Source organism: Choloepus didactylus, chromosome 1 (genome assembly GCF_015220235.1).
Source record: "Choloepus didactylus isolate mChoDid1 chromosome 1, mChoDid1.pri, whole genome shotgun sequence".
Taxonomy (NCBI): domain Eukaryota; kingdom Metazoa; phylum Chordata; class Mammalia; order Pilosa; family Megalonychidae; genus Choloepus; species Choloepus didactylus.
In genome coordinates, this window is record NC_051307.1 from 217,273,555 (window position 1) to 217,286,589 (window position 13,035).

Sequence of the window (13,035 nt, forward strand, 5' to 3'; positions counted from 1 at the left end):
AATATTTTTCCATCTCCTACAAACATAACTAAAAACTGTGAGCACTCAGCAGTTCCTTTAGTCTAATTGAAGCAGTAGTGAAATTCTTGAAGGCTCTGTGTAAGCATTAGTGGGGAAAAAAAACCCACAAATATAGAGACTTTACATCTATAGATGCAATGAAGTACAAGCCAATGAAATTCAGCCACCCCGGGAGGGAATTATATATTTGAACTCAGCAGATGGGATTTGTTACCTTTACACAGGCTCAGCAACTGCTTCCTGACTAGTCCTTCACAAGATCAGAGGTGACTGATGGCACATCAGCTGATATGCTCTAACTATACAGAACAGCTTCTTTCCTTGTTTAGGTACTAAATGAATGCTATTTGCTTCCAAAGTTATTACAGCTGCAAACACATGCTGACTAGAAAGTATGTAAGTATTTCTAAAAATATGTATATCTAAAAAATATGTAAATTATGTATTTCTACATATATAAATGCTTGAAAGAAACTTTCCATTAAATATATATATATGTGTTTCATAATACATACCATCATATCATACAGCATTCAGAATACTTAATGATATGAATTGTTATGCTCAGACTATTGGGAACAGGCATGCTTTTCCTTTCTAAATTATTCCCCATTCCCTGCCATGGGATAGGCATTGGCTTTGCGCTCCACTCCCCCCTGCCCTCCACCACACACAAAAAGAATGCAGACACTGTTCATTTTGTTAGGTGACAGAGCTGATGTGTTAGAAGCATGGCTGATCCTAAGGTGCATCCTGGTACTGAGAAAATGAGTGTGTGCATCCATAAATAGGTGTGGCAGGTGACGTGATCTTGTCTGCTGTTTCTGTTTTACATATTGTTTATTACAAGAAAATCTTTCCAATTTTGGGGGAGCCTATGGCTACGTCTCCATCTCATCTTGCTCCACCCATCCCTTTCTTGTTATGTTCCAGTTTCATAAGCCATATTTCATTTTCTCCCAGGTACTACACTCCTTGCCTATAAAGTCTTAGTCCATGCTCTTTCCTACCTTTCTTTTTTTTAACAGCTTTAATGAGGTATAATTCATGTACCATACAATTCACCCTTTTGAAGTGTACAATTTAGTAGCTTTTAGTATATTCACAGAATTGTACATCCATCACCACCATCAACTTTAGATCATTTTCATTATCCTCCCAAAAGAAATCCCATACCCCTTAGGCACCACCCCCAGTCCCCTCATTCCCCCTCCCAGCCCTGAGAAATCACCAACTTACTTTCTGTCTCTATAGATTTGCCTATTCTGGATGTTTCATATATGTGGAATCATGTGATCAATGGTCCTTATGACTAGCTTCTTTCACTTAGCATGTTTCCAAGGTTCAACTGTGTTGTAGTATCAGTACTTCATCCCTTTTTACTGCCAAACATATTCCATTGTATGACTATACCATGTTTAACTTAGTTATTCATCAGTTGATGGACATTTGGGTTATTTCTACTTTTTAACTATTATGACTAATGCTGCTGTGAAAATTCATGTACAATTGTATGAACATGTTTCCATTTCTCTAAATACATACCTAGGATACATACTGTTCTGGTTTGCTAATGCTGCTGTTTGCAAAACACCAGAAAGGATTGGCTCTTATAAAGGGGGTTTATTTGGTTACAAATTTACAGTCTTAAGGCCATAAAAGTGTCCAAGCTAAGGCGTCAACAACAAGGTACCTTAACAGAAGAATGGCCAGTGGTGTCTGGAACACCTCTGTTGTCTGGGAAGGCATGTGGTTGGCATCTGCTGATCCCTGGTTATGTTCCAGCTTCTCTCTCAGTTCCTATGCTTTCTTCAAAATGTTGCTCTTGGGGCATTTTGTCCTCTCTTAGCGGCAGCTCCTCTTCAAAATGTCACTCTCAGTTGCTCTGAGGTCCTTCTGTCTGTGAACTCCTTTATGTGACTCCAGTGATCCAATTAACACCCACCCTGAATGGGCGGGGTAACACCTCCATGGAAATTATCCAGAGTTCTCGCCCATAGTTGATTGAGTCACATCTCCATGGAAACACTCAATCAATAGGTTCCAATCTAATCAACACTAATACGTCTTCTCCCCACAAGATTCATCAAAGATAATGGCATTTTGGGGGGACATAATACATCCAAACTGGCACACGTACCTAGGAGTAGAATTGCATCATCATAGGGTAAGTCTACATTTAACCTTTTAGGGAACTGCCAAATTCTTTTCCAAAACAGCTGCACTATTTTACATCCCTACCAGCAATACGCGCGTATTCCAGTTTCTCTACGCCCTTGTCAACACTTGTTATTATCTTTTTTATTACAGCCAACCTAGTGGGTATGAAGTGGCATCTAATTGTGGTTTCTTTCCTACCTTTTGATCTAAGTAATTTCTACTCATCTTTCAAGCCGCAGCTTAAAATTAATTTCTCTAGGGAATCTTACCTTGACTACTCCACCTCCAGACTAGATGAGTCCAGACTATCCTAGGACTCCTCTCAGAAAACCCCATCTTTCCCTTCTAAACTCTGAGTTCCGCATAGGCAGGAACCATCCCCTCTTTTCTCTGCTCTCCACTCTAACCCCAGCATCTAGTCATTGTAGGACCAATAGTGGGTACTTGTTAAAATTTGCTGAATAAATGAATATTTACAAATAATCAGAAAAAAAGTATACATTATGTGAAAATCACCTGTATCAGAGTAATTTTCATGATTACTTTAAAAAAATAATTTATTGAGGTGAAATTCACATACTATAAAATTAACCATTTAAAAGTGAATAATTCAGTGGTATATAGTATATTCACAGTGGTCTGGAACCACCTCTATTTGGTTCCAAAATATTATATTTCCACGGCTTCAAAGTAAAACCCCTTACCCATTAAGCAGTTTCTCCCCATTCCCTTCTGCCCTCCTCCCCCATCCCCAAGCAATCACCAGTGTGCTTTCTGTTTCTGTGAATTTACCTATTCTGGATATTTCATAAAAATGGAATAATATATGACCTTTTGTGTCTGGTTTCTTTTACTCAGCATAATGTTTTGGGATTCATCCACATTGTAGCTTGATTCCATACTTCATTCCTTTCTGTGGCTGTTCAGTATTCCATTGTATGAATGTACCACATTTTGCTCATTCATTCATCCATTGATGGGCATCTGATCTGTTTCCACTTTGGTTTGCTGTGAATAGTACTGCAGTGAGCACACATACATGTTTGAGTACCTGTTTTCAACTCTTTTGGATATATATGGCATGATTACTTTTTAAATCTGTTCAATTTTCAGCATTTCCATAGACCATACTATTGACAAATATTTTAATTCTCTGGCTCGTGTGTGAATGATGCTCATTATTCACAAGCAAAATGAAATGGACTTTGTAAACATTTCTCTCTTAAGTCAAGCAGTGGATAACAAAGGATACGTTTTTGAGAAATAAGGAACTTTGGGGGACTGGAACTTCTGGCTTTGGCTGTTCAACTAGACCATACCTCTAGAGATTTTGATTCAGTAGGTCTGGAATCCAGCCCTGGAAGATATATTTTTATCAAGGCCCTCAGTGATGCTATTACTACTGGTCCTTGGGCTTCACTTTGAGAAAACATTCATCCTAGCTAAGGTTCTCATTATTTAACAAAAACAGGTTAAGCAGAGGTTAAAAAGTCAGGCTCCAGAGTCAGACACTGATTTAAATCTCTGGCCTGGCATTGATTGACTAGCTTGGGACAAATTACTTGATCTTTGTAAGCTTCAGTTTCCTCATCTGTAAAGGGAGAGGGCAATAAAAGTACCTACATCATAGGTTTGTCAAGTGCATTAAATAATGCATATTCAACACTTAACAGAATGTATGACACATAGGGAATGCTGCAGTATGTTAGTTGTTAATAGTATTCTTATTTTATAATTATCGTTATTATCTAAATTCCAATAGGATGTGCACAATGAATCTTTATTAAAGGAATCCAGTTCTACTTAGTAAGTGAATTACTTCCTGAGCATAAGTTGGGAATTTACCAGGTTTGTCAATAGTTTTATAATCTTTGCTACTTCTGTAATTTTCAAGTATTAGTTCAGTGACATAAATAGGCCTTATTCATATCTATTTCCAAGGGCCTTATCTTCAAGGAATAACAATCACTTTAAGAAGAGGAATTTGGCTGCTATATTAAATTATAGTTCACCACTCCATTCTGAGTCTCATCATGAGCTACTGTACTGGATATAACACATCTTCTTTAGACATCATTCACTGAGCAGAAAGTATTGCCCAAACGCCTCATTTTTCCCAATCAAGTAATACATTCAGCCTGGCTGCTACCCTGATAGAAACTTACTCTCTAAGAAAGAAGTACCAGAAGCTCAATCAAATTAGGATCTATCAGTCATCTTTAAAATCAGGAATGTCCATTCATTAAATCAAGAAACATTTACTGAGTGTCTAACAAGTGTCCGACGTTCATGATACTCAGTGATGGAGAAAGCCAAGATTCCCTTATCATGGAGAGTTCGCTGCTGAGGACAGTAGAGACAGAGAAAAACAAGTCATCAGATACATCCCAAAGACCACTTTGACTTGTCCTATGAATGACATTCAACAGGGTGATGGGATCGAAGACATCTAAAGGGAATAAACTACTTTAGGTTAGTGGTCAGGGAAAGGCTCTCCCAGAAGGTGGGGTCTGAGCTGCACCTGAATGCCAAGAAGGAGCAGCTGTGGGAAGGGTTGGGGGGCAGAGCGGTCTAGGAAGAAGGAACAGCCAGTGAAGTCCTAAACAGGACTGCGTGTGGCAAAACTGAGCGTCAGCAAGCAGACCAGTGTGGTTGGGACTGGTTGGGGGAGAGCAGAGAGGTAGGGGAAGAGGCTGGAGACAGAGAGAGGGAGCACAGAAGGTGAGGCTGCTCCTCTGTAGTAAAGTGCTAGGGGTTATTCCCAGCTCAGTGGAAAAGCACTGGAGAATTTATAAGGGGATGCTGAAGTCTAATTTACCATTACTTCAAATTCCCTTGGTCCTCCCCTCTCCCTTCTCTCCAAGGTGACTAACAATTATTAAACCCCATTGAAAGATGCTTAACTGCAATATTTATTCCATCTCCAGTTATCTCCAGTTATCCAGTTTCTTTAATGAACTTGTCACAAAAAGCCTGCCACAAAACCCCAAATCACATCTCACTTTGCTTTAGAAGATTTAAATATATTGCATCTAGTTTTCTTTCCATAGCATTTTAAATAGTATCTTCTTAAATCTGGCGATTTAGGTTGCACCAGGTGACTTTTGAAGTGCCTACCTGCGTGGGAAAGGGGCGGCAGAAGCTGGCCTTGATTGGTGACTTCTCATCTTCGGCAGAATTCTTCGTCACCGTTGCCGTCTTCGCTTTCCTCTACTCCTTGGCTGCCACCGTCGTTTACATTTTCTTCCAGAACAAGTATCGGGAAAACAACCGTGGTCCGCTTATTGTAAGTAGTTTTCTTTTTGAAATAACTTTTTCTGTCCCTTCTAGTTTCTTTTTCTAATGCATGAAGGGCTTTGTTGTTACATGAGCCCTCAGGGCAGGTAGTTTACAGGAAATCATCCAGATCTCTTGGATCTACAACAAAAGCATGATATCTGTCATTCTCTTGTGTTGAAAAAGTATCTACAGGACTTGCCGAAAACCCCTCTGAAATAAATAGCTGGAAATCTCATGAGATAAGGAAGAAGTAGTGAAGATTGCTGATGATTTATTTAAGTCAGCATTATGGAGTTAGTTTACCATTTTTCTCACTGGTTATTTAGACAGTGTGATTTGTGCTTATTTGAAATGTATTATTACCTTAGTGTACGATAGGATGGGAATAGAACTGTTTGGTTTGAAGGTGGCATTCTCCATCTCTAGATCTGGCTCTAGCTCTCTTTCTCTCACTCACTCCTCCCACCTTTAGTTCATTTCCTTATATAACATTTCAAAGTGAAACCAGTGTAGACCAGCATATCCCAACAGAGTTACACATACATCTAGGGGTACACAAAAACTAAAGAATACATGGACATAGATAGCTTTAAGGAAATAAAATTGAAATTCATCAACCTTCGCATTTACATTGCCTAAAATGTATCTTCCTGCTTATGTCCTACATCTGAAAATTTCTTACCATTTTTGTCTTAATCACCTACTGCCATTTTGTAAAAGAAAAACATGCATCTTATCCATCACCAATCTTATTACATAGTGCATTGCCCCAGGATGCAAAACCCTCGGGGCACTAAACACAAGGATCATTTGAAATATTGGTGTTGGCGTGACACAAGTGAGTGATTCTAATGCCTAGGTAATGTATCCTTTTGCACATCAGGAGGTTGCTTTCAATACAATTGAAAGTCCTAATCTACTCGTCAGCTGATAGATTACTGAAAACTAAGTTCTGATGATGGATCACTATGTGATTTGAAATATAAAACTCTGAAGAAATGTAAAGAAGTGAATGACACTGCTATAATGAAACTCTGTCCATTCCCATCTGCTCATTTATGCAAACAAGGCTTCTCAGCAATTACAGCTATAAAACAAAAAATAGGAATGGAATTCATGCTGAATCATGTCCCATTCTAGAAATAAATAATGTGTGTCCAAAATATACAAATTGATTTAAAAAAAAAAAAAAAAACAAAAACAAAACAGCTCCATCTCTCTAAGTAACATAAATTTCCAATAAAAATTTTACTTTTTACATTCAATAATTATTAAAATTTGTAATACTTCATATTGTCTTGGGCAATTGTGTGTTAATAGTACTTGTGATAACACACTTCAAAAGAAATTTTTATTACTTAAAGCATTAGGATCACAGTTAATTAAAAAGCAATTTAAATGATTTTATATATTTTTTGCAAAGAAATATAACAGCAAGGTGATTGATAATACTTTCTGGTATAAAAATTGTATTAGGATATAATTCTGTGACTGCAAATTCTGCAATGGAAATACAAATTCAGAGAGAACAAAAGGAAAAATGTAAAATTTCCAACTGTTAAACTGTTGGAACTGTTAAAGAAAAACGATTCATTAATTTTTTAGTGGATGATAGCGCGTATCAAATAATTATTCCATTGGATACATCTAAAAGATGGGTATAAGGGTTATATTTTTAAATATTAATATTTAAAATATAACAAAAATTACATTCTTTTTAACTGTTTAAACTTTTAATAAAAATATTCAAATGTCAACTTTAAAATGTACAAGTAGGAACACAATTTTTAAAATTATTTTAGGGAGTACATAAATAAAGTTTAAAATCTCTATTATAATTTATACATTACAGAGACCTGTGCTTTAAATACATTTTGAAGGGTAACAGAGAAATCCCTGTTTGTAGAATTTAGTGGTTCAGTTTGAAGGGACTGAAAGAAATCCAGATTTGCAGCACTTTATTAGGTTAATTTTGAAAAAGAAGAGTAATACAGCAGAACCTGAACCACTGGGAGGTGTTCTGCCTACTACCCCTTGTTCCCCCAAATTGGGGCTAATAGTCTTTAAGGTTTAAAATATCTTTATGAATTGCCAACATTGGGCTCATCCCTCTCATTATGTGCATAGAGATACACCAAAGAGATTGCCATGCATATCCCATAAATCTAGAGTGCAGACATCCATTCCTGGATAAAGAGATACATATACACCTACACCTTCTCACAGAATTCCAAAGTCCAAGGAAATATCAACACATCCTGACTTCCAGGCAGAAGAAATTGACACAGCTAGTCTGTCTGTAACGTAGGAAAGATCTCTTTTGTTATATCAAAACACATTCTACGCACATGACATAATCTTGTGAAGACATGCCACTACATCTCTGTGTAAATATTCTTTCCCATCAAGCAGGGTAAAATGAAACCCTGAATTGTGTAATACACTGGGTAGGTTTGTTTCATTACATCGTGGAGTTGAGGGGTTTGATAATTCTGGTAATAAAAAAGGATAGGCTCTTAGATGAAACTTCTGTGATATTAAAAAACTGATGTGTTCATTACTTAGCAGATGAAAGTTAATTTGAAAATGAGCCTGAGTCATAAAAGCCAGGGAAACAGATGAATGTAGAAGACCAACAGCTAATGACAGATCTTTTCAATTCAAACCCCACCGTGATGAGGCCTGATCAGGGGAATAAGGATGGCCTATTAACCCAATTGTGAAGAGTGAGTTTAAGCAAATTCTCAGTGTGAACAAGATCTCCAGAGGGTGGCTCATATATATGAAAGTGTGTCCTTTGTTCATATGTTAACAATAGTTGTATGAGTTTTAAACCAATCCTATTTATTCAAAAGGATGACTACTTGGGTAATTTTGTTCTTGTTACCATCTATTCTTTTATTTTCTTTTGTCTTGTTGTAACAATGCACACACACTTTTTTAAAAAATTCTATAATTTGGGATTCTCCAAGTCAAATGAACTTTTACTCTGAAACAACAAAGTTGCCGTACTATGCTGACACAAACTAATTCGACCAGTTCAAAGAAGTCAGATCCCCTTCTAAGCCTGTTCACATCCCCCAACTTAACAAATTCCCATCTTGCTTTACTGGCCTCTAGGGTATGACATTATGTATCAGGCACACACATACACACACAAATCAATCTATAGGAAAGTGATGTTGATGATGTCTGATATTGATTGAGCTTCTACTCTGTGTCGGGCTGATTTAATACAACAACCCTAGTTTACATTATCATTACATCTATAGAGGAGGAAAAGGAAACTTGTAGCGATCTCCCAGGTCACACTACTAACAAGACAAGGTCCAGAGTTTGAACCAAGGTCTCTCCAAATCCAGGGTTCAAATTCATAACCACCATGCAAGAAAGATCCTAATAGGCAGCATGCTACAAAGTTAGAGAGGTGGAGTAGGTAAAACAAATAGGTTTATGCATTTGGGCAGCTGCTGTATTGTCTTACTCTGGAAATGGAGAACAAACCCCAGAACCCCTGGGCTATTCTGCCCATTCCCCAGATCCCCTGGGCTATTTTACCATTTGACCTCATAGAGGGTTTTTTTATTCGCCTTCAAGATCCATTTGGAAGTACGGAACTGCTATGAATCTATGAGTTTGGAACAACTAGAGAGTTCTGCTTGTGCTGAAGTTTATCTCTGTTGCATGCAGAAGATGCCAATGATGCAAAACAAACTTTTATTATTTTTTTTTATTTTTTTATTTTTTAAATGAAAAGTTTAATTTTTGTTTCTTTCAATGTATTGAATTCATTATACATATTCTCTATAAGCTACAAAAACACAAACATCAAAAAATCACAACTTTATTTTTTTTAATCTTCATTTTATTGAGATATATTCACATACCACACAGTCATACAAAACAAATCGTACTTTCGATTGTTTACAGTACCATTACATGGTTGTACATTCATCATCTAAATCAATCCCTGACACCTTCATTAGCACACACACAAAAATAACAAGAATAATAATTAGAGTGAAAAAGAGCAATTGAAGTAAAAAAGAACACTGGGTACCTTTGTCTGTTTGTTTCCTTCCCCTATTTTTCTACTCATCCATCCATAAACTAGACAAAGGGGAGTGTGGTCCTTATGGCTTTCCCAATCCCATTGTCACCCCTCGTAAGCTACATTTTTATACAATTGTCTTCGAGATTCATGGGTTCTGGGTTGTAGTTTGATAGCTCCAGGCATCCACCACCAGCTACCCCAATTCTTTAGAACCTAAAAAGGGTTGTCTAAATTGTGCATAAGAGTGCCCACCAGAGTGACCTCTCGGCTCCTTTTGGAATCTGCCTGCCACTGAAGCTTATTTCATTTCCTTTCACATCCCCCTTTTGGTCAAGAAGATGTTCTCCGTCCCACGATGCCAGGTCTACATTCCTCCCCGGGAGTCATATTCCACGTTGCCAGGGAGATTCACTCCCCTGGGTATCTGATCCCATGTAGGGGGGAGGGCAGTGATTTCACCTTTCAAGATGGCTTAGCTAGAGAGAGAGGGCCACATCTGAGCAACAAAGAGGCATTCGGGAGGAGGCTCTTAGGCACAATTGTAGGGAGGCCTAGCCTTTCCTTTGCAGCAACCGTCTTCCCAAGGGTAAAACCTATGGTAGAGGGCTCAACCCATCAAACCACCAGTCCCCTATGTCTGTGGTCATGTTAGCAACCATGGAGGTGGGGTAGGCCAATACCCCTGCATTCTCCACAGGCTCCTCAAGGGGGCTCTACATATTTTTTTCCTTTTTTTTTTTTAACTTTTTTTTCTTTTTTAAATCAACTTATCAGTGGCTATTTTTTAAATATCTTTTTCTACTGAGTATCCTTGGCAAGATTACCCACCTTTAAGTAAAATGAGAATCTGAATGGCTTTAAAGGAATGTAATTGTTAATGATGCTGAATGACACAGGAGGGAGAAAATAGGGCCAAAGGAATTAGACAGCTACTGTAAAATTAATATAGGAAGTACCTTTTTATAATAGATGAATAAATATCAGATCTTGGAAGGAGAAACAGCCACCTTAATGGTATGTGATTGTGGAATTGAAATGTCACATCTGGTTATATCATTTTCTCGTGTTCCTTAGAGTACGGTTTTAAAGCCAGTCTCCTTCCTAGATTTCTATGACACCATGTTCTGAGCCATTTTCAGATCAAATAGTCACACTGTGAGGCTTTGGTCTTTGTTTTTGATTAAAAAAAAATAACAAAGCTCAAAGAGTACTCTAAGAAAGAGGGTATAAATAAACAACATCCCATATTCTGGTGAAACGTTTTTGCAGGTGGTTTAAAGTAACTACTACAGGAGTTAAGGAGAATCGGAATAGTCACCTTTTTGGTAGAAGAGGAAGGGGCTACATTACTCAAACTCTCCTTTTCCCATAAGGGAGACCAAGTTGACAAAAGGCTGTCTACGGGACTGGAAATGTTACCCATGGCAGGCAGACAATGTTAATTGAAGCTCACATTTGTTCCATGCCAACGCGTTCCAAAGTATTTTCATATTTTAATCCCCGCGTGGCCTCAAAACAATCCTGAGAAAGAAGTAGAACAATTAGAATTAGTCCCATATTACAGATTCAATTTAATTCCTCTTTACTGAACGTGTTCTACGCATTAGATATTGGAAAATGAATCCTTGGGGGGTTAGAAACCTCTCTCTGTCTCTCTCTGTGTTTCCTCTCTCTCATCACATCAGTTCTGCTTCATGTCTAAGTTTATCTAATTTTAATAGGTAATAACTGTTTTTCATTGGGCCATGTGTATATATGAGTGAATTAAAAGCATCCAGTCTGGTGACGAAAATAATTTAATAATTTAATAATAATAATTCAGTAATAGTAATTCCTACAAATGACCTGCTAAAGCTATGTAAAAAAGCTTTGATAACTAAGAGGAAGCATAACTCTGCCTAGGAGTGAGGGCACCCTTCCCCAGGTTTCAGTGGGGTGGACTCATTTTAAAGACAACTCCAGAGCATCTGGAGGATGGTGAGTAGGATGAATGGAGGAGATCATTTTTGAAGCTCTGCCCCAGATACAATGCATTTGGTGCTAAAAATAATAACATCATTTGATGCTGCCAAAGTAAGTTAAGTATCTTGTTAGTCATAGGTACGCCTGTCAGAATCTGACACTCTGGCTTATGATGTGTGAGTATGTGTGTGTGTTTCCCACCACCCTCTCTCTTTGGTATAAGAAGTGTTGGCTATACGGAAGAGTATGGACCTAGCCTTAAATGAAATCAGTCTAAACTACTGTAAAATTTCACATCAACAGATACATTTTTCCAAAATTGGTATTTAACGTTTTCCCAACACACCATCTACCTATTTTATCAGATTTCACTTCACAGCTTTTTGCGGCTTCTTTGAGATTAGTGAATTCTTAATTACAATTTAAATGAGGGTTAATTCCCACCGTATTTCGTACCATTTTCTTCAATTAACCAGTTAAACAAAGGGATGAACTGTAGTCAGGTTGCCTTCATAAAGGCAGTGAACCGCACAGAGAATTAGTGTGATTCTTCAGAGCCCACAACTCTTTTTGTCCTTCAGAAGGCTAATGGAAAATATCTGTATGTACTCCATTTCTGTCACACTTCATCTTATTTCAGGGAACTCCTAATTCAGTTAGAAAATCAGGACCTAGAAGACATTTGGCAAAGCCCGAATGTGTTTTTCCTGTGTATTTCTTTCTTTCATTCTTTTATTTTTCATTTGAAACAAAATGAAATCTGAAATGTGTCTACTCCGTAGCCCTGAAGAGCCAGGACACCCAGAGGAAATGGTGTTCCCTTTCTAAAACAGATCAGTGGTTTTCAGTTGTTTGAGATGGGCGATTGAGGTGTGTATGTGTGTGAGGATTTTATACCTTCCTCACCCTCCTCCCAGGGACATTTAGCAATGTCTAGAGACATTTTTTATTGTCACAACTGGGGGGCTATTACTGGCATCTAGTGGGTAGAAGCCAGGGATGCTGCTAAACATCTGCAGTGCACAGGACAGCCCCCACAACACAGAATTATCCAGCCCAACACGTCAGTAGTGCTGAGGTTGAAAAACTCTGAATTACAGCAACAACCAGCAACTATTGAGCACCTGCCGTGTGCCTGGCACTGCACCAGGCACTTTCCACATGTCTTCTCCTTAAATCTAAGATAACTTTTTGAGTTTAGTATTATAATTCCCATTATTGAGATGCAAAACTGAGGCTGAGAAAGGGTAAGGGACTTGCTACAGGCCACTTGTCCCAGGGGCAATTTTGGTCCATCTGACCTCAGCTCAGAAGTTGCTTAATTTTTCTTTGAACAATTACGCTTATGGAGAATTCTCGTTTGCTGTATTCATTTCTCCTGGTCCATGAACCACACTGCCTGCTACCCCACTGTCCTCTTGTGTTACATACACATACACACACAGAAGACTCCCCAGTCTAAATGTCTCTGCTTTGTAGCATCTTTCTACAAAGCTCTGCCTTCTGATCCATCTGACACCCTAGAGAGGAAAGTGGTACCAACCACATTTCCGTGCCCA

The 13,035-nt window shown here is 38.1% G+C and overlaps 1 protein-coding gene across 1 annotated transcript in view; it reads left to right on the top strand.

Annotated features, from left to right (window-relative positions):
- Positions 1–13,035, top strand: part of SYNPR (synaptoporin) — a 317,015-nt gene that overhangs the window by 254,461 nt on the left and 49,519 nt on the right. The window contains exon 4 of the mRNA XM_037799593.1: positions 5,269–5,467. Within this exon, the coding sequence (XP_037655521.1) occupies positions 5,269–5,467 (199 nt within the window). The remainder of the gene's footprint in view (positions 1–5,268; positions 5,468–13,035) is intronic.